The sequence below is a fragment of the Balaenoptera borealis genome, assembly GCF_965194805.1.
Source record: "Balaenoptera borealis genome assembly, chromosome: 5".
In the NCBI taxonomy this organism is placed as follows: domain Eukaryota; kingdom Metazoa; phylum Chordata; class Mammalia; order Artiodactyla; family Balaenopteridae; genus Balaenoptera; species Balaenoptera borealis.
The window spans coordinates 38,121,341-38,147,524 of record NC_138862.1 but is presented as its reverse complement, the minus strand read 5'-3'; the positions used below and the strand labels follow the sequence as shown (position 1 = coordinate 38,147,524).

At 39.5% G+C, this 26,184-nt stretch overlaps 1 protein-coding gene and 1 pseudogene across 5 annotated transcripts in view; both read right to left on the bottom strand.

Moving 5' to 3' along the window:
• CADM2 (cell adhesion molecule 2) overlaps positions 1–9,406 on the bottom strand; it is a 1,026,782-nt gene extending 1,017,376 nt beyond the window's left edge. For all 4 annotated transcript variants that reach the window (XM_082392431.1, XM_082392433.1, XM_082392432.1 and 1 more), the window contains exon 1: positions 8,699–9,406. In XM_082392431.1, coding sequence (XP_082248557.1) covers positions 8,699–8,759 — 61 coding nt within the window. In that variant the 5' untranslated portion in view covers positions 8,760–9,406. The remainder of the gene's footprint in view (positions 1–8,698) is intronic.
• A 789-nt stretch (positions 9,407–10,195) lies between these two features.
• Positions 10,196–25,362, bottom strand: LOC309628897 (serine/threonine-protein kinase MARK2 pseudogene; annotated as a pseudogene). The gene has a single exon. The product of its transcript is annotated as a serine/threonine-protein kinase MARK2 pseudogene (transcript).
• Positions 25,363–26,184: the final 822 nt, after the last annotated feature.

Here is a 26,184-nt window from a genome sequence, read left to right as displayed (position 1 = left end):
ATCACAGTACATGTAACAAACTAGAGTATTATGAATCCTTAGGGGAACCTCATAGAACTAATACATTTTCTAAAGAAAGCTGCACATGAGTAAAGAGAGCCTAAAATGCTAATTAGATCCTCTCAGTGAAAGCTATAGAAAAGTTGATTCCTGAATCCTGAAGTTGGGCACAGAATGGAACATTTGTATACAGAAAGACTGAAGGGGGGGAAAAAAACGAATTTGGCATAAAAGCCCTTCAATAGATGATTTACACAATTCTTGAGAAAATAAATGAAGCAAAATAAAAGGATAACAGTGGGAGAATTCCAAACCTCCTGAAAGGGTTAAGGAGGAGAAGTGATTTCCTATTAGAAAAGAGTTATGTAACAACAGAGGGAAATACACAGCCTAGCATATGCTAATTTAGTCAGCTTTGCCAGGCGTTTCTGTGTGTTTGGCTGGCTGACTCACATTCCTTCCCTCCTCTTTTTGCCATTTTTATTATGAGACTAAGAAGGTTGAACTCTCACGAAATGCAATGATAACAATAACAAAAACAACTAAATACACACTGTGCGTGTTTTATCCTTGCTGAAACACTGGGGTACAAGCCTTGGAAGTTAAAAGAAAAAACACCCAATCTGGACATATTCAGTACATAGGTTTAGCAAAACTCCCTTTAACTATACTTCATTCCCTTTTAATTTCATTTAATGGGTCTTTCAGGTTGGTAGAACGGTGTGGAGTGGGGGGATATTATATTCCTAGAGAATATAAAGGAAGCTGAGTTACTATTCAGACATCAGACCATAAAATAGATAGCAATAAAGGAATGACAAATCAGGAGCTTATTGTGCATTTTATTTGCTTTTAAATACAAATATTCTAATCATCCCTCATTTCAGCCTAAGTCTACTACTTGAAATTGAAAGCAGAGGACACATAAAGTATGAGAGGGAATGGAAGGTATAGATGTCAGGGACATTTTCTCCAGCAGGGATATAGGACAAGCTAATGTAAAATATGAATTTATTATGAAAGTAGAAACATATTTTATGCACCATACATTTTAGGCTTTGATGTTTAAGTAAGCATTATGGGAGGCACTTGTATCTTTAAATGCAAACAATTTTAGCAAAGAAGCTAAAAAGATTTCTTTACAAGAACAAATTAATTGGTTTTATAAATTATACTGAATCAATATAACAGCTATACACTTAGCAGTTGGCAGCACATCCTTGTCAGGAAAGGTGCTTTCTCACTCTGTTCCCAAAGATGACTTTAGGTAAACAATGCACTGTCACTGTAAATAAACCATCATCAAATCTATAAAATTATTAGGGGGGCGGTCAATTTAACCTATAAATAGACTTTTGTATGCTTATGTGAAATTATTTACACTATTTGATCACACTTAGCTTTAAGATTTTTTGTTCTTCAAAGCAAATGAATGCTTATTTTTGTCTTCTAAACATCCCTAATGACGTCAGTATCTAGCCCCCAGAATAACTGCTTAACTGTGACTAAACAGGGGCTTCCCCTTCAGCATTCAAATGGCTGAAAGATAATTTAAATATTCAAGTGAAAACTATTTGCTGACTCAGAAAGAGTTATCCCCAATGCTGAATAATGACTGTCTTAATATTTACTTCAAAGACCTCTAAAATAGAATGTGAATAATTAATGGCTGGCTCTCTCCATGGCAGGTCTCCTTACAACCTCAGCCCTGTCTCTATTCAGGTAGCAGTAGGTTCTCATCACTCAGTTTTATAAGCACAAAAGAAGATCCAGAATAAATGCTCAGCTCTATTGCAAATTCAGAAACTGTAAACCTTGCGTGTATGTGTTTTTAAGTGGAAAAGTTAATCATTGCCGCAGCCTAAGAAAATGTATTCAAATAATACCTTTTTTAACCTTCATAAAAAGGGTAAAAGAAAATAATAAGTGCAAACAAAATAAACTTTTCCTTTTTCCTCACACTTCATCCCTGAGATCCCCAAGCTCTAATTATGTACAAAATTATAAACACGTCCTTCAAACGTCTTTACAGTTAAAAATAACTGTAAATTTTAGGCTTGTATGTGCATATATATAGATAAATGATTGAGGAATATTTCCTTTCTCAGTAATTACATCTTTGATTTTGGCATTAATATTTAACTCATACCTAATTAAGCAGAATATTTACTTTCCTAATTTTTATATATATTACGTATTACTAAGATAAAAACAATTTCATATCTGTTTAAAGAAACCTACTGAACACATAAACAGGACCAACTGGCCTCATTTCTAGAATAAAAATCAATATGCATAATATGTTCAATTACTTTGTTCTGTAGCAAATGGAATCATAATAAACAATGCTACATTAGTTAGTGTTATCTGATAGGCTTCCATGATAGGCTGCCCATAAGGTCCACAACTCTTACATTTATTAAGGAACATATTTGATGATTTTGCCCGTGTAATAAATAAAATTGTTCAGACAGAAAGGAAATATTCTCTACTAGTTTGATGTTAACACAAATTCCAATTTATGGCACTAAATAAACTGTGTGAACAATTAATTCCTATTTCTTTTAAAACTACTGTATTCTCGCAAAACAGGAAGTGCTGTAATAAGGAAAAAACCAAGGGACTGAGTCCTTACTCACTAAAGGAAGAGACGGATAACAGAGTATTTGCCAGCTGAACATTGATTAGGTCCAACACATGTAAATAACTGCGTAAGAATCCTATTTTAACTTTGCTATTTATTTTCATTAAACGGACCCGTGGTCCTGATAGTTTGCAAGACAGTTGCAAGTTTGTACCATTCATTTGATGAAAATGTTGATAATTTTATTAGGATTTTTTTACTACCTTGATCTCTAAACAAAATATGTATTCTCTTTTGCTTTGCCATGACCTCGCGTGATTAGAAATACTCTCTGAATTATTTCTAGTTATGAAAAACTGAAGGATGGTTCATGTCCACTACAAGCTATGAAATATGAAAAGACTTCCCATTTCACTCATGCCACATGACTGCCTTCCTGCGTGTTCGCCTGCGGCTGCAGAGCACATTAGGCCTGAGATGCCATTTGCAACATCACACAGCAGGGGGCTTCAGCTGCCACAGCTCTAGGTTAATCTTCACCCACCTCTTTACGCAAGGAATTTGCAGATGTCTTTTTTTGATACTACAGAACTGCACTCCAAAAATGCTTGACATTTTCAAATAAAATGTTGGCAATGAACTTGTCCTTTTAAATATTTTAGGTTAAATCAGTAAATTTAAATCATGCCCTTCCTTTTTTTTTTTCATGAATTGAGTTTGTAATCTTATGCAAAATATTTGTGATTTTTAATTCTGGAAAAGAAAAAAAATGGGTAGGGAAACCTCATGTCAAAAAACAGCTGATCAAACTGTATTCATCTAAAGATGTATATCAACAGCTATTGCTATGATAATTTTTTATAGGAAAACTGTTTTCTAAACCAATACGACCTACAAAATGTTAAAATTAACTCATATATATTATTTAGCAAAGTATGAGTGCTGATATATTATGAGGAGAAGGGACCATTTAACTCCATCGTGACTAATAAGGACATACCTATTATTCAACTCAAAACTATTATGCATTTACTAAACTGAGAATAAGAAGATTGCACAGATAAGTAAAGCTCAGGGCTTACCCTCAGGAAGCTTAAGTTTAATAAAAACCAGGCAATAGAGCTGTTTTAAGAGGGTAAACAAACCTGTATCTGACAATTCCACAAAGGACTTCTGACTTCAGTTTGTGATTTCCACTTCCTTGATTTGTAATTTCCCTTCTCGCTGCCTCCTCAACCTACTCAGCTAGCTGCCACACAATGGGCGATTTTGCCAAGGAGGTTTAATGAAGTCTATTAAAACAAGGAGTCTCTATCAATAAATCTCATAGAATGCATGTCAGCATGATCAAATAAAACAATAATATGAAACACCTATGTTATATTATTAATGTACCCCAAATACTTCATAATAGATAAATTTTACTTGTCTCAACCATTTTTTACCCCACAGACCCTCTATTTTAAAAAGAAAATTGATTATCACTTGATGTTGAGTTCAGGCCACTTTAAAATGCATGCTTAGGATGTCTTCCAATATTTTTGCACATCCATTTGCTGTTTAAGTGATTTAAGTAAGTTTTTCTTTAAGAAAAATGTCTATCTCACTATTTAAATGTGGGGCAAATATTTTTCACGTATTTGATCTTCTGGTGGAAAAGGGAGGAAGAGGCCATCTCAGTTGATGCTTACCTTTGTCATATTATGTTCCCAGAATTCTACTAGCTGTAGAAATAGGGGGAAAGACAATGAAGATAGGGGAAAAGCTTCCATATCTTGATACTAAATTAGTCTAGGAACTCCTCATATTCGCAGAGAGATTTTCATAATTACTGTCTGGTGTTTGCTGTTTAAGTCGTAGTCATTGACTCTTGTGTACAAAGTCTACTTTTCAAAGTTTTAGCTGTTAATCAGAAAAAGGGAGGAGTGAGCTGTATCTTAGAAACTGCATTCAGCATAAGAAATGAGTTCCACATGGCTAAGGTTACTACATGTAGAGGGAAAAGAGTGGGAGAGACTTATTTTTAGGAAGTATTAAGTTGTCAATATTTTATTAAGTATATATAAATGTATTTTGCATTACAATGTTTTCTAAAAATGTAAGGGGAGGTGCATGACACACACTGAGGCAAGTAATATGTATGTCCAACAGACCTTTAACTTGAAGATCTTTCTAAGTATAACAAATTATTTACTAGAACGTCCCACACACACACACACACAAAACCCCTAAAGCCCCAATATTAGTGTTGGGTATGTTTTGTGTAAGGCTAACTCTAAAAAGAAAATAAAGTTCTCAACAAAATTAGAATCTACGCGTCTCTATTTTGTGGTTGCATTTGCCCTTCCTTCCTTTTTGCCCTTTCTAGAATTGTTTGCTGTGCTAAACGAGACAGTCTCCATCTTTGCAGTGTCTCCTCAGGCATGGAAAGGGATACAGCTTCAGGGAGGGTCAGCAATTGAACTGGATCTACTCTGTAGCCAAGAAGAGGTCTTAGTTGCAGGTGGCAAGCTTTTACACTCCTCATTCTACAGAAATTCATTTCTTTAATGTGTCCCCTGCCCTTGCCCCAGGTTCTCCCTCTGTCTATGATGGAGGAAAATAAGAAAGGGTGCTGTATAGCTTAATACTGAATCAAATTTTATTATCTAAGTAGTCTACATTCCAAGTTATACTTTGGTCAGAAACGTTTATTTTCTATCTAACTATGCATTTCCTAAAGACCCATTGAGGATGAAGTAGTAGATGTTGTAGAATAGAACTATTTAAGCCTTTTTTTAAAAACTCATTTTATCATTATCTTGAATCTCATCACTGGCTTATCACTCTACATATTAACAAGCCAAAAGATTGAGGTTGCTTCCCAGGAAAAGTAAAAAATTGTTGACAAGGTAAAACACAGTGAAACCACAGGGAAGATGTGTTCAAATGAGTCTTCTTGTCTAAAATAATGCATACCACAAGAAATGGGATAATAATACAAAGGATAAATAAATTGATTAGTATGACTTAAGTGAAAATACCACTGTAGTGTTGATAACGCTAATAATAAGAAGCTTCAGACTGCGTATAGTATTTGCCTAGTCATAACTACTAACAGGCAGAGCAGACTACCTCCGGCCAAAATCAGTTGCTCACTAGTTCCCCCGCTACCCATTCTTCCCTGTGCATAGAAAGGAAAGACCTGCTAAGTATTTAATCTGTGTCCAGGAAATAAAGCTTTCATTCTACAATTTAACCAAGCCCTAATAAAACAGTAGAGTAGTGGGAGAAACATAAACCTGGACCCTGAAGCAATGTTTTCAGCCAACACCAAGACAGGAAGGCATGAGCAATTTGTTTGAGCAGGAACTGACAATATCAACAAAGTGTGATGTGTCTGTGGAGCAGCGTTTGATAAATGTGAGGCAGCCATAAACATGAGAAGACAGTCCAATGGGGTTTTGTGCCTCCTCCCGCTTCTAGTTTGTTTTTTTTTTTTTTCTTTAAATCTTCTCCTCTCTTTTGGTGTATTAATATGGCCTGATCTAAGATGCTCATAAGTACACATACATCCTTGAGCTGGTGCTCTTTCCCTGGCTGCTGTACAGGACACTTATTTATTTATTTATTTGGACCTGCTGCTGGTTGCAGTGGTACATTTCCTCCGGTATACTTTCCACCCCTCTCCCCCAGTCTGCTGTGAAAGACAGCACTGTTTCAATACTTGGTTTACATACTTAATAAAAGAGGCCCATGCCCTTAATAAAAAAGAATGCAGCTGATGGAATCTCTCAGGGTAGAGAAAGAGTAAATCCTCCTTCAGGCTGAGAGAGAGAGACAGAGAGAAAGAGGCACCAGCAGACAGTTATTTTGCAGTGCACTGAATAGACAATTCACAGGGAAATGTTGAAGGCAGAGAGGAGGCGACCCCCAAGTGCAGTCCATTGCCCACATGCTCTATAATAAATAATCTTCTCGCACCAGCCCAGTAGTGTGTGCAGTGACGTGCCGGGGCCAGCATACACAGAATGGCAGGGAAAACACATCCAGTGGTGTCGAATTTTCATCGCAATCACCAAATTAACTGATTTCCCCACATCACACTCCCCTTACTCGGCGTGGCGTGCGCGGACACACACAGACACATACCCACACAGCAGAGCTGAGAAATGCAAGTTACTGAGAGGTGAAGTGGGGTCTCTAGGAGGATGTTTCAGGACGGATTAGAAACCTAAGTAATGTGTCAGCCACCGGATTACTTGCGTGAGGGCGGCGGTATAAGCAGTGGGAAATGGGACCAGGCGGCGTAAGCAAGAAGAACAGGCTGTCTGCCTTCTCAGGGATTCTGGCACATGACATATCTAAAATTTACATCAAACATAAAATACACAAAGTTACCACAAAATATTCTAACAAATATCTCTGCAAGTTCAGTTAGTTAATTCAGGAAAATTCCGTCCACTATCCCTTCTTTCACATTAATAAATATGCATAAAAAATATACGGTCCCGGTCTACCGGAGGAGGCTAGGAGAGAGGATGCATTCCAAGAACTTGCTGAAAGATGGTTCATTGCCCTCATTTAAATCCTCCAAAGGCCGATTGGGTTTTTGCACGCCTGTGGTTCTATGTGTCTTACTTTCAGATTCCTTTTACCCGGGGACGAATAAATTTGATCAACTTATCTTTCCTACAAATACACAAATGATGACAGAGGGGTTAGAGGTGGACAAAGGTTTATCAAGAAATCAAGAGTCACGTAGCTTAAAAAATATCATGTGGACCATAATTTCACATCCATCCTCCCTGTATCTCACACTCAAGCCACATCCCTACACCACTCTCTTCAAAGCAACAATCTTCCGCCTTACAGCCCCTGCCCACTCAGCCCTAGCGTGCCGCCTCTGCCTCCACTACCACCCAAAGGGTGCTCTTCCTATGCACTCCTACTCCATACATTGCCATTTATTTCATAATCAGCATCGTCCTCCCATTGCACACAGCCCCCTCCTCCCTCCTTCAAAAGAGAGGGTCTGAGGAAAAGTGTACCCCAGTTCCCTACCCCGTCTGCATCCAAACCCAGTGATTTGCATAATAACAGTGTTTTGTGCGGTTTCCCTCCGCTGCGGTCACAGGGGTTCCTGCATTTCACGTGAAAGGGTAATATTAATTACGGAAAAGAAGCGGCAGAGAGCGGATGGAGAGGTAGGGAATCTAAGCGAAAATCCCTTAGCAGTAAAGTAACTGCTAGGGTGCATATGTTTCTTGTCTTAAGAAAAAAAGAAAAAGAAAACCACACAGACTGAATAATAAAAAGTCAGTTTGTTTATAAAGTGGCTTTTGGTCTTTTAATTCTTCCCTTCCCCAGCCCTCTCTTTTTATTTCTTGGTTTATTTATACATTCTTTCTTTTTCCGTTTACTCTTTTTTTTTTTCTTTCTTCCTTCGCTCTCTCTCTTTCAACCTCAGACAGTCTCCTCTCTCTTCCTAGGTGAATGACACGTCTCACAACACATTCCCCCCCACCCCCCCGCCTCCCCCGGGGATGTTATTGCAATGCACACAGTGCTGCCGCTGCTGCTGTTCTCGCCGTCTCGGTAGCTCGCTCCCAGGCTCTCACACACTTTTTAAAGGCACACGGATATGATGATGGTGGGAGGAAGGGGAAAGAGAAAGGCGACCCGAAAAGGGGGAGGTTAAAGAGATGACAAGAGATGGAGAGGGTCGGTCAGGAGCGTGATGTGGGAGGTGGCTGGTGGGGGTTGGTGGGAGGGTGGAATGTTCAGAGAAGGCACAAGTTGCCAGCCAAAAGGCGTGGGAGTGTGTGTGTGTGGGGGGGGGGGGGTTGCTGGCGATGATGGAGAGTGAGAGCTGTAGGAAGCTCAGGTGAATGAAGAGGCGAAAGGTGCCCGTAAGGGGCTGACTGCCGAGAGAGCAGGGTTGAGACAGCGCTAGAGATTCGAGGGGCTGGAGCAAACTGCCACTGGCCCCTGCCGCACCAGGGTGTAGGGGGAGGGGGTGGAAATCGCCGGGGACTGGGGAACTGTAAGGGGGAGAGTGGAAATATGGGGTGGAGTGAGGATGATGGGGAATGGGCATGAAGTTGATGCTCCCCGCGGCGGGGCGGGGATTACCTTGTAGCAGGAGCCCGCAGACACTGTAAAAGCGGAGAACGGCGCTGCGTTTCCAAATCATGGTCCCTTCTGTAGAGGGTTCGGAATGGAACGAGGGGGGCAAAGAGATGCTGGTGAGCGGGGCACCAGAGTGCGGGGCTCCGCCGGTGTCTTCCTCGCGGAGCCCTCTGGACCCAGGGTCCTCGCCGCTGCGGTGTTCGAACCCGCGGGCGCTGATCAGCAGCAGCAGAAGCGGCAACGGCGAAGCACCCGCAGAATGGGGTTTCGGTGGGCAAAATAGTTTCTTCTCCTCCTCCTCCTGATGGTGGTGCAGCCGCGACAGTCCGTCTGCCAGGCACGGGTTCGGAGCTTGCCTTCCTCTCCGCGCGCGCAGCAAGTCCCAGCACCCGCCGGGGCTGTCCGAGCAGGTGGTGCAGGGATGCCGGGGTGTCGGAGAAGGGGCGGACGAGGGTTGCAAGGAGTGGGTAGGTCACGGAAGGGAGAGGCGGGGAAGAGGGGGAGCAAGCAAGCAGCAGCCGCCGCTCGCGCTAGGGGTGTCTCGGGGTCCTGGGAGTGGAGGTGGAAGCGGCGCTAGAGGTGGAAGCGGCGCTAGAGGCGGTAGCGGCAGCGGCGGCGGCGGTGGCTCCCGGATGCTTCGGCTGCAGCAGCAGCAGTGGCAGCGGTGGCGGCGGCGGCGGCGGCGGCGACGGCGGCGGCGGCGGCGGCGGCGGCGGCGGCGGCGGCGGCGGCGGCGGCGGCGGCGGCGGCAGCGGCGGCGGCAGCTCTACAGAGCACCAGACACAAGGGCAAGCTCAGCGCGGTGGAGGCCCCGCCCCCACCCTGGCCAGGGACAGACACCGCCCCCCGGCCAATGGAAACACACCCGCCCACCAGACCTGGCCAATGAGAGAAAGGGATGGGTGGAGACAGGCGCCGGGAAAAACAAACAGGCTTCTCAAGGACCCTTCGGGCAGGAAGAACTGAATCCCCCATTCACACACCCCCGGCTGTTCTCACCTCCTTAGAGAGTCTCGCCCTAACTTTCTGAGGAGATAGCACCTCCATTAATCAGTGCCTAGCCTTCGGGAAGGGTTTAGCCAATCGCCACAGCGAGGGGGCGGGGTTAGCCGTGTCCCCAGCAGGTTCTGGAACCCGTGGTGGCTGGGCCAGGTCTGGGTGCGAAGTTCTTGTGCGCATTTGGACTCCTAGAGCAGATGGTGGCTGCACCTGCCCACTCACCAGCTGCAGTAGCATTCTCTGAAGCTCCCAGAAGCAAAAGGGAAAGATTGCAGAGGGCGTGGGAGAGGCTAAGTATAGGGAGCAGAACACCTACCTGCCTACAAGAACTTGTGTGACGGAGGAAGAGAGTTAGGGGTGGAGGAAATTAATTTGTTGTTGCTGTTCTTGAGAATTTGACTTAATCTAGACGTAAATTTCAGTAGAGCCTAGCAGGTGACAGTATCACATCGGTCAGTACTGAGATCAGGTAGATCCAGGTTCAAATCCCATAGCTGTCACTTCTTGCTTCACAGTGTTTGATGATTTTACTTGAACGTTTAAATCTGAAGCCTCCTCAACTGCAAAATAGGGATAATAATAGTACTTAACTCTTGGAGTTGTAAGGATTAAGTGAGAATGCAAACCTGTTAGTACAGGGCCAAGCAATGTGTAAATGCTTTATAAATGGCGGCTTTAAGCTGTTTAGTGGGATTCTTCAAATTCGGCATAGCAAGAAATCTTGGGCAATCCTCCATAAATGTCTTAACAGCAACCATAAGGAAGGGAGAAAAAGCATAACTGTGCTTTCTTCAAGGACTCAACCAAAGGTGATCATGGAAAGAAATTCAGGAATCTGGAAAGAACCACCTCTATAAATCAGCACCCTGAATGTGCCCTTTAGAAGAGGAGATATAAATGAACAGGACATAAATTAATCAGAAGTTGTGTTTCCAAACGAGCTTAATTCCCAGGCTTTTCCCTATGACCAGTTTTTAATTGGACCAAATTAGCAGATGATGGACTAGTTCGGTAGTGTTAAATCAGTCACACCATAAATAAAGTCCACTTTGTTTGAGCGACTGCACAATAGAAACCTGCAAGCAAGGAGACAGAGGGAAAGATGAGAGGCAGGATCAATATTGAGGCCCTTAGCTCTTTCTCATTTGTTGCTTACTTTGCCACAACCTTTTACAACTTCAACCCTTGCCTTTTAACTAATGACCCATTCATTTCTCTCTCCACCTTTCTCCCCAGGTTCTCAAAATTAAGAAGTCACTTGTCCATAACAAAACTGCAAGAAAGAGGATATGTGAATACTCTTGTTATTGTAGCAGAGAGTTGCCTACTGTGAGTTTTAGCTGTTAGGAACCTAAGTCCAAGGATACTGCTATCATTTAAACTATTGTGAGCATCAGAAGGTGAAATTCTAATCATTATTGACTCAGGCTTAGGTTTTGTGTCAGGGAGTAAAAATAAAAATGGAAATGCCAAAGTAGTTAGGGTTCCTGGGTTCTAGTGCACATTCTGCTGCCAGCTGTATGACCTTGGGCATATACTTAACTTCCCTGACCCTCAATCTCCTCAACTATAGTATGAGGAAGCTGTATTTCATGACTTCTAAAGTCTCACTGAGCTAAAAAAAAAAAAAAATTATTACTCTAAGATTGTTATGTTCAAGAAAATGCCCCACTGAACATTTGAACGTGAGTATCTCAACATTTGTGATCAATACTCAGAAGCAAATTGTGTTTTTGTTCTTGTTGATAACTACCAGAGCAGTTAGGATTTCTATACTGAAATAGTCTATAGGTTTACTATGCTGTATGTGATCTCAGACCAGCATCACCACCATCACCTGGGAACTTGTTAGAACTGCAGAATCTCAGGCCCTACCCCATAACTACAGAGTAAGATTAAAGATTCCAGGGTGATTTATATGTACACCAAGATTGAGACGTTCTAGTTTTTAACAGTGCTTTACTGCACTCTCAACCCCAGGGAGAATTTCGTGGGTGTTCTATGAAATGGAGGAGACTAAAAAGCCCTGAGGATTTTTGTGAAATTGTTATTTTCAGGAACCCCAGGAGTCTCCCTGCCATCATAACACAAAAGTAACTCTTCTTGTAAACCATAGAACAAATTGATTAATTTAATTAGATAGTTTAAGAATGGCTGCAAGTTGGATTGTGATGAGAGTCATAAACTTTAATGTGATTAAGAGCTCTCTTTAGCCCACACACCCAGGGGACTGGAAGTGAGTTTGCATTTATTTCAGTCCTGGGGGGAAAAACACTCAAAACATGAGCTCTGGCCATTTGGATAAATAATGTTATCTTCAAGTACAAAGAATAGATAATGCTCTACTTTGTAAATAGTCTATTCTTAGATGCTATTAATCAATTAACTTAAAAAATATCAAATGCCCAATGGTTGTAAGATCTTTCAGTGTTTTAAAATGAGAGGAGTCAATATGTTCTAGAGTTGTCATTGTATGAATAAATTCATTTCTAGACTTGAAACATTTCTTAGAATGCAATTAAATATCTTTAAATATCTTCATTTCATAGTTTTAAGGCTATTATTGTCTACATATATTATCAGTGTCTCAGTAAATGTACAAATTAACTGACCTCTTATGAACCATCAGGCAATGAATTAATTTTATAAATTGCCAAAAGATGGCATCTATCCATGAATCCCTATATGCAAGAGTCTAAAATATTAAACCTGTTTGGAATATTTTCTTTACTTTTTTTTTATCATTAAGCCTTGTATTCTCCTTCTCCTCATGGCAAAATATTGTTCAATATTTCATATTTTAAAGTAAATTTTTAAATGAAGGTAAATTAATGTTTTAAATGTAAGTCATTCACTTAATACTCATTTTACAAGTCACATAAAGATAGCACATACTTTTTTCCTGCCTTGGGAATGATGGTTCTCTTTGCTTGTACTGTCCACACAATAGGATGACAGCCTCATTCTCCTGCAGTAGTACCCTAGATATTATAGTTCTTTTAAGATACATTTCACAGAGGAGACCACAGTTAGTTTGTACTTTATGATTTTTTTCAACAATCTGAAATAATTGGTACTTAGCATGAATGTGATGTTTATGCCTTTTTTATTCGACTAGGAGCAAAGTACATTGTCAACAGTTTTAAGGTGATGGATGTGATCATTAACTAGATAGGGAAAATCTTTTCACAATATATACATATATTAAATCATCACTTTAAATATATTACAAATTTGTCAATTATACCTCAAAGCTGAAAAAAAATAACAATTTTAAAACCGGTTTTAATTGTGACAAAAGTTTTTGAAATAAGAATGGGAAAATTATTGTGTCAATTTTTTCCAACTATGGATAAATTTAGTAGGATTTCACATGATTAATAGAAATATTTATATTTCTCTTTAAAAATATTAAATTTAAGTGAAATATCTAAACACTTGAAATAAACACTCATTATAGATACCCAGGACTAAAAATCTAAAAATCCATGCTAAATTGACTCTCATAGTAAATTGACTCTTGCAGTAAATTGACCTAGAAAAAGAAATTTCATGGCCTGGTGAAAATGTAGACCACTGTGAAAGAAAATTGGCTTTACTGAGTACTGGAAGCATTGATTGTCATTCACCATGCTCACCAGTATTTTAAATATGAGGTCAGCTGCCTGTGTTGCAGAGATGTTAAGAATCCTTGGGTTTGGTATATATTATATTTAGTATAATACATAGTATATAGTATTATTTATATATATGTGTGTGTGTGTGTATATCATACATATGATAGTATATAGCAACATTAACTGCCTTTATATACATTTTTAACTTAGCATTTTGCTACTGCTTACAAAACATTCAATGTCCTTCAGAGTTACGACCTATTATTTTACCCCACCCCATCTCAAATACCTTATAGCTAGAATTTTAACTTATATTGATGATGGTATATAAATGTTGAAAAGAAATTCACAGATATTCAGAAATTTACAATCTCAAGATTAGCTCTTTCTTCATTTTTACATGAATAAACCAAGTGGCAATATGACAAACATCTATACATTCTCTCATTTTAATATATGCAGTTACAATATAGAGTAAAAATGACCTTGTGATGTTAGGTATTATAAATTCTATCTCTACAATGATTGAATCTAAATGATCTAAGATATGTGGCCATCGCACTTTCTTAAACTCGTCAAAGGGGATAATTCCTTTTCCTCCATTTCCCCGCAAACAAGCAAACATTCATCCTACTTTATATAAGATTGTATGATCCTAGAGTTTAATATTAGCTAATATGTAAAATAGTAGTTTTGCAAATGACCAAAGGTAAGTGGAAATATTCTGGAGATAACGCCCAACTCTTGGACACTGATATTGAAAATGGGCTCTATTAAAAAACAAAACAAAATAAACAAAAAACACTCTGAAGAAAATGACTCTGTATTCATTCAAGTCAATTTCATACCTGCTGCACTGTTTTTGTATGTGGAGTGTTTAATACTTGGAATGCTCCTTTTCCAAGATCAGCATGTAAGTCATTTCCTTACTTTACCAAGGAGTCTGCTCAAATGTGCCATTCCCAGAGTCATTTACTGACTCTCCTCTGCTTCTCCACCCCCAATCCATCTAGTCACTCTTTATACATCTACCTTTTTTTTTTTATGACCTTTATAAACTTGAACTTATATACTATTTAATTCAGTTGTTTACTTGTATATTTGTTTTCTCCCCAACTAGAATGTAAGCTGCAAAAATGCAGGGACTTCGACTTGTTGACTGAATTTTCAGCAACTGGAAAAGAGCTGAAATATATTAATCATTCAACATATATTTGCTGAGGGAATTAGTGCATCCATGCAAAGCTGACTACCTTCTGGTTTAACTTGTATAAAGACAGATTCAGTTATCTTCCCTCTTTGTATATTTTTTTAGACATTATTTTCTTTAATAAATAATTCTAAGTATTATTAAATGCAACCATTCAAACTAAAAATTCAGCACTTATAAAAAATTAGATTTAGATTTTATTTACAAAAGAAATACATATAAGTTGAGAAAATACAAACTATGCAGGAATAAATAAAATAAAATAAATAAAACAGACACCCAGTGAAAGTTACTTTAGTGAGTTTACTCCCTATACATAACCACTGTTGACCATTGTTAACTATTCCTGATTTTTTTCAACAGCAAAATGTTTGGAATAAATAGACAGAAATGATTACAGTCTACCTATTAAAGTGTACACAACTGTTTTTTAGTCATCTTTGTAGTCCCTTGTTTGAGAAGGTTCTTAGTATTTGTACTAGTATTTAATATAATTTATGTTAGGAATATTACATAGTTCTATGGAATGAGCCAGGTCAGACTAACAATACGGAAACCAACTGAGGACCCAGTTTTTGATCCAGATTGACCAAATAAAAGGAGCTATGTTGGATACTAAATAGCTGAGATAAAGAATTGTGAAGAACTCTACGATACTACTTGATTCCTGGTGAATCCAGGATACATTAAGCTAGCTTATAATTCCAATGATTGAACAACCAAGTTGATCTACATCTCTAGGGAACATCTAATTTGTTCCTTAATAAAATAAAAATAATCAGAATAATAAGGCATCTTGAAGTAGCAAACAAACAAATACTAAAAGGACAGGGTAGAATAGAAGGAAATAAGTTTGGAAAGTAAAATACAAAGAATAGCATGGCTTTAAAACTACGGCTTATTCCTAGAGCTGTTGACACTAACACTTTATGACTATTTAAGTTTAAATTAAGTAAAATAAGATAAAATTTTAAACTATGCATCTTAGTCATACTACTCACATTGTAAGTACTCAATAGCCACATGTGACTAGTAACTACTGTATTGGACAACACAGGTTGACAACATTTCCATCATCACAGAAAGTTCTACTGGACAGTGCTGTCCTTGCTACCAAAATTTGTATTAGTATAGGCTCTCCAGAGAAATAGAATCAATAGAATAGAATAGAATAGATAGATATACATATTGATTTATTGTAAGGAATTGGCTCATGCAGTTAAGGCAAATAAGCCCCAAGATCTGCAGTCAGCAAGTTGGAGACCCAGAAGATCTGAGGGTAGAGTTCCAGTCTGAGACCAAAGGCCTAAAGCAGGAGAGCCAATGGTGTAAGTTCCAACCCAAGCCCAGGAGGCAGGAAAAGGCTAATGTCCAGATTGAAAACAGAGAGAGAAAATTCTTTCTTACTCTAACTTGTGTTCTATTCAGACTTTCAACACAATTGATGATGTCCACCTACATGTAGGAGAGTGTATTAGGATTCTCCTGAGACAGACAGACAGAGACTGACTTATTATGCAATTATGGAGGATGAAAAGTCCCACAATATGCTCTCTGCAAGCTGGAGACTAAGAAAAACCAGTGATATAATTCCAGTTCAAGTCTGAAGGCCTGGGAACTGAGGAGCTGATGGTATTAATCCCAGTCCAAAGACAGGAAAAGACAGTTGTCTCAGCTCAATCAGGCAGGCAGAAAGAGGAAGTAGTCTCCCCTCTTCTGCTTTTTGTTCTCTTTAGGCCCTCAAGGGATTGGACAATGCCTGCCCACATGGGGGAGGGCTGTCTACTTTACAGAATCCACTGATTCAAATGCTAATCTCATCTGGAAACACCATCATAGACATACCCAGACATAATATTTAATCTGGGCACCCCATTGCTTGTCAAGTTGACATACAAAATTAACCATCACAGAGGGGAATCTACTTTACTCAATCTGCTGATTAAAATGTTAATCTCACCCCAAAACACCCTCCCAGTCATACCCAGAAATAATATTTACCCAAATATCTCAGCACCCTGTGTCCCAGGCAAGTTGACACATAAAATTAACCATCACACTTTTCATTTGATAAATATCATGTTGGCATTCATTGTCACCACTATGATATTTTCACAGCTCTAGGTCTAGAGCCCAGACATTCAAATCCAAAGTAGATAAGATTAACTTCTCAGATATGCCAAGGTCCTTCCTAATATATTTTGTTTATTTTGCTATAGATCTGCCTCTTTCCCATAACATTGATAGTAAAACCATCCATTCTTTTGGTGGTGAAGAGATGGGGAGAAGCTCATAACCAGAGGATTATCTTACATTATGTCTCTACCAAGATAATCAAGGATGAATAGGTATTAGTCTGAACTCTGGTTGCAAGTGACATAGATCCAGATCAAATTCGCTTAAACGAAAAGCAAAACAACAATAAACTACTAGTTAATTTAACTTAAAAGTCCATGGTTGGGGGTTATTTCAGTCTACTTTGATCCAAATGCTTAAGTGATATCGTTAGAATTGTGTTTCGTTTTATCCAAGGCTGAACTCTTTTTTCCTTAATATTAATTAAAGCTTAAGCTGATTTTCCACACAGTGAAGCCAAGAGGGTCAACATATTCCTAGGTTTATCCAGTAATTTTATTGAAGGGTTCCAGAGAAAAGAGAAGAGCTCTTTATTCATAACCCTGACAAGAGCCCTGTATGACTTGGTAACAGCCCATCTTTGATTACATGCCCATCCTTCAGTCACTCACTCTTCCTGATTGTGCAGTGACAGTGAAGGTGTGAATGTGTGACTAATTAAACAATCCCAACAAAATGGAGAGGACAATTCCTAAAATAAAGAGATGCAGGACAGACAAAATGTAACATATGTCCAATACAGAATACAATAAAATTATAGAATGTGATACAGGAGATATTTACCTTTACAAGGATGTTGTTTTCTTGCCTATGGTAATTAGAAGGAAGTATCAAATAATAGTCTGTAGCATTTCACACTCTAAACAGTAGGGTCTCAGTAAATAGTTATGAGAACAAATAAACATATTTCAGTAATATAGTTCTCACTACTGGCAAAATTTAGAAGAGGATTATCCTCAGATTTTACAGAGCCAAAAGATTACTTCTCTGCTTTGCTATGATAGCTCATAATACTGTGTATCTAAGTGTCATTTCAGCTCTTGAAAATTAACAACAGTTTAATGCTGATTAATTTCCAGCTTTTCTCCCCTATAGTTTCCACAAATTTTTTTCAGAATTCCTTAGTTACTCCTGTGCCTCTTGCATGCGTCCTTAGTTGATTTCCCCTATGTACCACTCTGCACTTGTCACTATTAAATTTCACACTGTTTTTGATGGATAACTTCTCTAATTTGTCAAGGTCATCCTAAATTCTAGTTTAGGCTTCTAAGATCAGATCAGCTTGACCAACTCAATATCACATTGGATGTGCTCTTAAGTCCATTATCTAAGTCTTTACCACATATCCCCTCCTCCCACCCACCCCCCCACACACATCATGTGAATCCTATTCATGAACTATACTACTTATACTATTTGGTACCACAGAAAGAGATGATTAATTTTAAGGATATGAACAGCAATTTAGAGTTAAGAGTTAGGTAAAATGGAGCTAACTCGAAAGCTCTCTACATTGTGTGGCATTTCTTGCAGGAAAAAAAAAAAAAAAAATCAGTTCAGGAAGGCAGGCAGATATATACTATGTCTATGGTATTATATAGGCAAAAGTGTAGGATGACCAGGATTCTAAAACCAGTATCAGAGAAAATGAAATGCAAACTTGAAGACCCAAAAAGAAGTTCTGAGCAACATGAAAATAGAAATTTGAGAACACAATGCTTAGAAAAAAATCCCAAGTTCAAGACAAAAGCGTGAGAACTCGATAATGAACCAAATAAATTTCATCTATGGATTCCCAGTTTGCTTCTTGCTCAGAGTGAGGAAAAAAATTCTTTTCAGAATTTGGGTGATCCTGAGCGCTCAGGTGGAGGCATTAGGTACCGCTGCCCAGAATGAGGAAAACAGGGTTTGAGATGTAGGAAATTCCAGATCTATGCTTAAATATTTATTGTGGCTATTTCATTTTGTTCTGTGTTTGAGCTAAATAAATGTACACAGGTTATTTTAACCAACCACTTTTATGGAATAAAAAGATACAATATATTACAAATTACACATAAAGAGATTAATGACTTGTCTAAGGTCACAGAGCTTTTTAAATAGAAAGAGAATAATAGTGCAAAATGGTTCTTGATGCACAGCCAAAAGTTAAAGATAGTATATTTCCACAGCATCTTTCTCACAGTTTCATCAGGTATTTTGATACTCACTGGATAGTTTTGGCAAAAATGGTAAATTACTTATCTCCAAAAATGTCTCTATTATGTGAAATCCACCTGGAAATTGAAAGATCACATTGGTATCTTACACCAATACATTTAGACAGTTTTAAAAATTATTGTCTAAAAATGTCCCACTTACGATAATCAAGTTTATATGATTGACTGTCTTAGCAAATGGTATCATAAGAATGAAGTCATCTAGAACTCTATATGTTGGTAATGAATTAGACACTGTTTTTTCAGTAAAGGATTATGGGGCAGGAGAAAGAGATCCAATATTTTTTGACATACATTTTATGTGAGATGCCAGATATAATCCTTAACAACCCTTTAAAATATATCAGTATGACTATCATTTCATAAATGATAAATCTGAACTCAGAAAGTTTAAATAACTTAATCAAGTTACAAAGGAAGTAAATGCCAGACCAATTTAACTTTAAACCTTGGAATCTCCATTAATTTTTTTTGTCCTTTATCAACCACAAGAAAAGAGAAATATAAGATTGCTACTACAAAATATGCTTTGTTCCATGTACAGAGTACATAATGCGGAAATCCTACTGGGAAAGAATTTAGCACCATGGTCAGATTCATACCCCAAAAATAAAAAATAAAAACTTGAGTCCTGTTGGAGAATAAGAAAAAGATGGAAAAGTGTAGAAGTTACTTGAACACAAAGTGATATTTTGCCTCAGCATACATTAGAATATTTGGATATCCATACCATAAAGTGAAAATCAGCATTATTTTTTAAAGATTTCTTAGTTGTCTCTAAAGACTTCCCAAGAAAAACTTTCCACAGGTTTCTCATGCAAAAGGTTTCTGTACTTAAAACATATTTACAGAAATGGCATTATCAAATATCATTTGAAAATGTCAATGCCTTTCCTTAGGCACACAAGGCTTCTATATTTTTCATTTTCCCACTTGTGCTCCTATTATTTCTATGGTACATATTATCCTTCTAACTCATAAACTAAGCTCCATGCTTTCATTACTGGTCTGCATTCCAAAAACCCTAGAGGGATTTTATCCTTACCGCATATTCCACTTTGCATCATTTAAAAAGAAAAAATTTTAAAAAATGTTTCACACTCCTTCTTTGGACTTTCCAAAACACCATTCAATAACAGTAAAAAACTCTATGTCTTACATAATTACATAAACAACTTGCAGATAACATATTCAACCAAAAATTCTAATTTGATATTTCTAACCAATACTTCCTCCATGAAAGTGGCTACCTTTCTTTGTTCAACATGAATAAAAACAGTACCAGTGTCAGTATAAGTTAGTATCTAAAATCAGAATTATTTGTATCTACTTAAATATGGACTAATATTTTTTCCATGTCTGCATAATTCTGATCACATCATTCCCTAGATCCTGAGGTACACTGATTTAAATAAGAGTGAATTTTGCTCACAGCTACCATGTGTTTTGGAAGAAACAGCCCACAGCTAAAGTTGCCTTTTCTGCTTGCTTTACATATAGAAAGAACTGTCAAATTAGAGGTGATTTCTAGCAACCTAAACTTAACAATGTCTTGTATTATAAAAGTTTATCTGCATTTTTAAAGGGAACTAACAAATAATACTTTTTATCGCAACTTGGGTTCTGAAAATTTTGATAAAAAGACAAGGAATAAGGCATTAGAGGTCTGAATATTAGCTTTATAGTTGGTAAATGATAAATTGGGGCATTTCTGTTAGTCTCACAGTCAAGAGGGGCTAAACCCCAGATTTTCACAGACTTATCCATGCCATCAAATGCACTGTGGTATCAGGGGCTAGTCCTTCTAAAACAGGACTTGGGGGGAAGTTTAGGTGAAGGGGAGAAATAGTGGTCAGCCTAAATTAGATTTATGACACTGAAATCAAAATCCTCAGCAAAATGGAATGTCTTTTCCTTGTGAGAATTTCACTTCTAAAATGAAAAAGGGATAAGCTAATTATGTCAAAATTTTTATTTCAAAAGTTACTCATCAAATAGTCATGACATCTCCATTGAAATAGACAGAGGCCAAGAGTTTCATAGTTATTGATGCCCCTACACAGGAAGAAAACCTTGGCTAAGAGAAGTTGTGTTCCCACTGATGTCATACCCTAATATGACACAGTTTTGTTTGCTTTTATTGCTATTGTTCTTTTAACTAGCTAAGCATCACCATTAAATCTACAGCAAAGCAAGGTTCTGGCTATCTTCCTTTGGGGAGAAGATGGACAGTACCTTAGGACAATTCTGCTCCCACCTTTAATGCCGGGCTCCCAATCGAAACCATTACACTTTTGTTATCTGCCTGGGATCACCGAAGGATGCAAGTAGATAAAAACACATTAACTGGATCAACTCCAAATCTTCACTATATTAAGACTAAATAGCCATTCCTTATTCTATTTCCCACTGCAAATATTGTACATTCACTTAGTCCAACATAGCCCATCTAAGCCCTACCATGAAATTGAAGGCAGCATATGCCAAAAACAAAATACATAGCTACTGCAATAAAATGCAGCAACAAAGAGATGACTCAAATTTGAATATAATTTCTCTATTATGAATTTCCAAAGGAAAATTAAAATCTCGAAGATTAAATCCTCTCACAAATTAAAGACCTAAAATGCTAAAACTCAGAGAAACTGAAGTCCAAAATAAAATTCTCTTTGTCCTTGCAATACTATATTTCAAATAAATTAATGTAAAATGTCAATCTCCCCTTTATATTTTATTCAATCTCAGGTATTAGATGGATCTTAATACCTGAGTTTTATTCCTTCAGTAGCTATAACCAGAACTATCTCTCTTGGAAATGAATGTGCGTCTTAGAGCCTTTGGAGTTGTACTATCTTAATGCCAAGTCTATGATGTGCCTTACTTTTATAGAGTCCAAAGAGCACATAATATTTCCAAACACAGGACCCAAGCTCACCAAATGTAGAACAGAAGTTTCTCCTTCACATCTAGAACAGTTTAGCCCTGGCAAAACTTTTTTCACAGAACTCATTTTTTCATGCTGTAGAGACCAGAGTGGAGGTTTGGCGTTGAGTGAGTAAAGGAGGGAGGATGTCATAAATCTTGACTATGGCCTTCCCAGAATGACCTGGGAATAACTCATTCCGTGTCATGTCTCCAAAATCTTCTGAACTAAAATTCATTCCTATCAAGTGATTAATCATGGAGCTGTAGTTACCACATTGATTGTCATTTCTCCCTTCAAGCCCTGTGTTTCTGGTACTTCAACACCGATTTGAGTATAGGTTCCATCTGGTGACATAGAGACCATGTCCTCATAGAAACGGGCATTTTCATTTCTGAGTCATTTCCACTATTTCTTTCAGTGGATTCTCCTAAGCCTAAGAAACCTACCTTCTAGAAAATGTTTACTTTCCCACTTCGGTTTCAGCTAAAAAGACATACTCTGCAGCTGAAGCTGCTGTTAGTGATTTTGAAGCCAAGCCCCTAGGGGGCTAATAAAAATCAACATGTCTTTCCTTTGCTTTAATATTACAATCTCTGAATAGCATTTTTGCTGCATTCTTTGCAGTAGTGGGCTAAGTGTCTGGTATTTGGGTTCTTGTTTGGCTTTTTTGTGTTTTTCCATGATCTCATTTTGTTCATCTATTCTAGAAGACTCAAATGAAATAGGGGAGCCCATCCAGCACTACCTTCTCAGGTCTGGAACTCACAGTTTAAAGCTAGAACCTCCCTAGTGCTACTAGCACATGTGGAACACAGCTGCTCCATAGTTTTAAAGTAGCAAATATTGTTCTGCCAACCAGTGACTGAACGGCATGTGAAGACACTCTTTTCCTATAATTGTATATTTGCCTCAGCTCTGCCTGCATACTAAGGCCTCTGTGATTTGCCAACATCTGCCAAGGTATCTGATAGAGCTCTGGCTGCCAGCATATATGCTCTAAGTGTAGTTTAAGATCAAGCTGTAGCAGCCTGCATCCTGAAGTCCCCTGTATTTGGCCAAGACCACCTATGCTTTTGCTGAGGCCCATGTGGCTCATGCCTTTTCTTGCTAATCCTCCTCTGCAGCTGTCATCTGCCAAGAGAGCCTGTACTCTGAAGCCTCTTGCCCAGTCCATAAAAGTTAAAAGCCAAGAGCGCCACAGTAAATGCCCTCTAGCCCCAAATTAGCCCCTATACACACTAAGGTCAAAATGCTCTAGTGCACAAGACTCAAAACCAAATGTTCTAGCTTTATCACATCCACCCTCTGTGTATTTTCCCCCAAATTCTCATCTTCTGTTTTGTATCTTAGAGTCCCTTAACTCTGAACCTATTTCTGGGGTCATTGAGGGACTCAATATTTATCACTGTTTTTTTTTCTCAGTTTGATTCTAAACTATTTATTTATTCTACATATTTCTATTTATTATTATTTATTCATTCTATTTATTTTAAACTACTTATTGAGAAATAAGATAACTGGTAAAGTGGAAGCAAAAATAGTAACCTGAATACTAATAAGACATAAATTGAAGAGGTAGCTTGATTAGGAGTGTGTGTGTGTGTGTGTGTGTGTGTAGAGAGGAGGATATGACCAGCTACTATTTAGTACATAAAGAAGCAGCATGCTGAAGCCATCTCTATGCAAACATTTTTTTTTCCCCCCCCTCTGGAGCATCAAGTTTATTAACTAGAATTGGAAGAACCAAGGAGTTCTTGGAACAAGAACTATCCCCTCCCCCACCAACACGGAAGACAGAAGAGCAGGGGAGAGGAGACGTGCCCCAGGAATGACAGTCCAGTCTCTGAAGTTTCACCCAGGTGGGGGTTGAGGGGCAGACCTGCAGCCACGGTGGCCTCGCTTTCGGTCGCCCGGGCTGCTCCGGACCATCCTCTGAGCTGGCCAGGGTCTTGGATACGATGCTTCTGAAGGCCGTGCAGAGAACACACTCCTCTTCCCCTGCACCGGGCCCCCGGGAGCGCGGCGGCCTGACCTTCCTGCCTCGGTCATGCATGGGGTTCACATGGGCTCACTTTATTATGACGCCTCATGCTGGGCAGCTGGCAACAAAGATGTTTCAAAATAAAGTTCCAGATTCTCCCAGCCACCCCTTGCTTTTTCTGGCTCTGGCCAGAGACAGTGGATGAGGACACACTCTCAGGCTGCCCAGCGTGGGAGGACCTTCCAGTGTTGGACACACCCAGGGGGCAGCTGCTTCCCTCTGGGGCTCCAATCCTGCTGCTGGTGGAGGTGGATGTCCCAGTGCCACACTGGGGGGCTGGGCTGGGGGTGGCAGTCCTCGCCTCCAGGCTGGGTGGGGGACAGGCAGACTCACCGGTCTTCTGCCCTGCCTGCTGGTCTTCCTGCAGCTGCACATTTTTTCTGTGGTAGAGCCACCTGGTTTGCAGGGAGGACACCACAGGGCTTGGAGAAGGCTCAAGTTCACTGCCACAGAGGTCCCCGCAAGAGAAGGGCTTCAGAGTTATGATGGAGACCTCCACCTTGGGTTTCTTGGAGCTCACACTGCCTGTCCCAGTGTCCTGGATCTGGTCGCAAGTCAAGCCCGGAGTCCTCACCATTGTCACCTCCAGGTCCTCTGCACAGGGTGGCTGAAGTGGCTCCTTCTGGCCCATGTTGACCCATGGATGCCTCATGAGGTCAGGTAAGGTGCCTCTGTCACTGGGGTTGAGGGCAATCATTTTTTGTAACAGATCCCTTATCTTCAAAGACAGATAAGGTGGGATGGGGTATTGCCCTTGTAGGATTTGCTTCCGCAGCTCCTGTAAGTCTTTTCCCACAAAGGGCCGGGACCCAGTTACCATGGTGTAGAGCACTACTCCCAAGCTCCACACGTCTACCGCAGGGCCGCTGTAGCTCTGCCCCAGGAAGAGTTCCGGGACAGCATAAGGGTGTGTGCCGCAGATCGTGTCCAGTTGGACAGTGCCATCACACTTGTTGCTGAGGCCAAAGTCTGTAAGTTTGATATTCATGTTGGAATCAAAGAGGAGGCTCAGTGGCTTCAGGTCCCGGTGCACGATGCCCCTCCGGTGGCAGTGCTGCAGGGCGGAGACCAGCTGCTGGAACGGGCCTCGGGCCTCCGCCTCTGTCATACGGCCATGGATCTTCAAATAGCGGTACATGTCCCCCCCACTGAGGTACTCCATCACTAGAAAAACTGTCTCCTCCGTGTCAATCACCCCCAGCAGTTTTACAATATTGGGGTGATTCAGAGCCTTCAGACTGCACACTTCCCAGAAAAGTGCCTGGACACTTGAGAAGCTCTGACGCCTTTTCTTTATGACCTTCACAGCCACCTGTGTCCCGGTCAGAATGTGCCGGGCCAACTTCACTTTACCGAAGGTGCCTTCACCAATGGTGTGGAGGAGCTCGAAGTCATCAATATGAGCCTCCTTGCCAGCAGATTTGGCTGTGAGGCCCTGCATCCTGGTGATCTGCTAACTACACTGACTGACAGCACTACCTAGCAACGCTAACTACGCTAACTAACAATGCTAACTGTACTAACAGGGCTAAGTGTGCTATCTCTACTAACAACGCTAACTACGCTAACTGAACCAACAGCGCTAACTAGTACTAACTACACTAACTATGCTAATCAAGTATTAACTATACCAACAATACTCACTATGCTAACTGTAGAAAGAACAATGACACAAATAAAAAAGAGTACAGAAAAGAGAAACGAAAATCAACAAAATGGCAGAAACAAGGAAAACACAAGCTAACTGTAGGTCCAAGGCCGTCAGGTCACCAAAAGCAGCTTCCTGGGCTCTAAGGACCAAAAATCTGGGCCCACCTTTCTCTTTCATAGGGCTTTGTGAAGTACATCACAATGGTGCACTCTGAGGTCAGAGCAAGAAATGGACCCATCACCGCTGGGGATACACCACAGTGGTTTTCTCACTTTTTGAGTTCAAGGCCCCTTTACACTTAGGAAAAAGGATCCCAAAGAAATTTTTCTTTACGTGTGTTATTAGATATTGGTATTCACTTTGTTATAAATAAAAATCTGCAGGATACTTCAGTGGCCTTTTTATTTCTAGTTTGAAAATGGGTAATAATTTTAGAGACCTCATAATGTCTACACTTGAAATGTTCAATTCCTTTTCCTTAAATTCTGGTCTCAAAATAACATTACAAATTAACTGACTTCATGATACTATACAAAATGTTCTGTTGCATAAGACATGATACGGTACATTATGAAAGTCTATGAAGCTGAGAGAAGGTTTGCCAGGAAGGTCATTGAGCAGATTTCTCATCAGGAGCCTCGGAGGCCAGATGGCATGACTCAATGTACTTGAAGTGTTGAATGAAAGAAA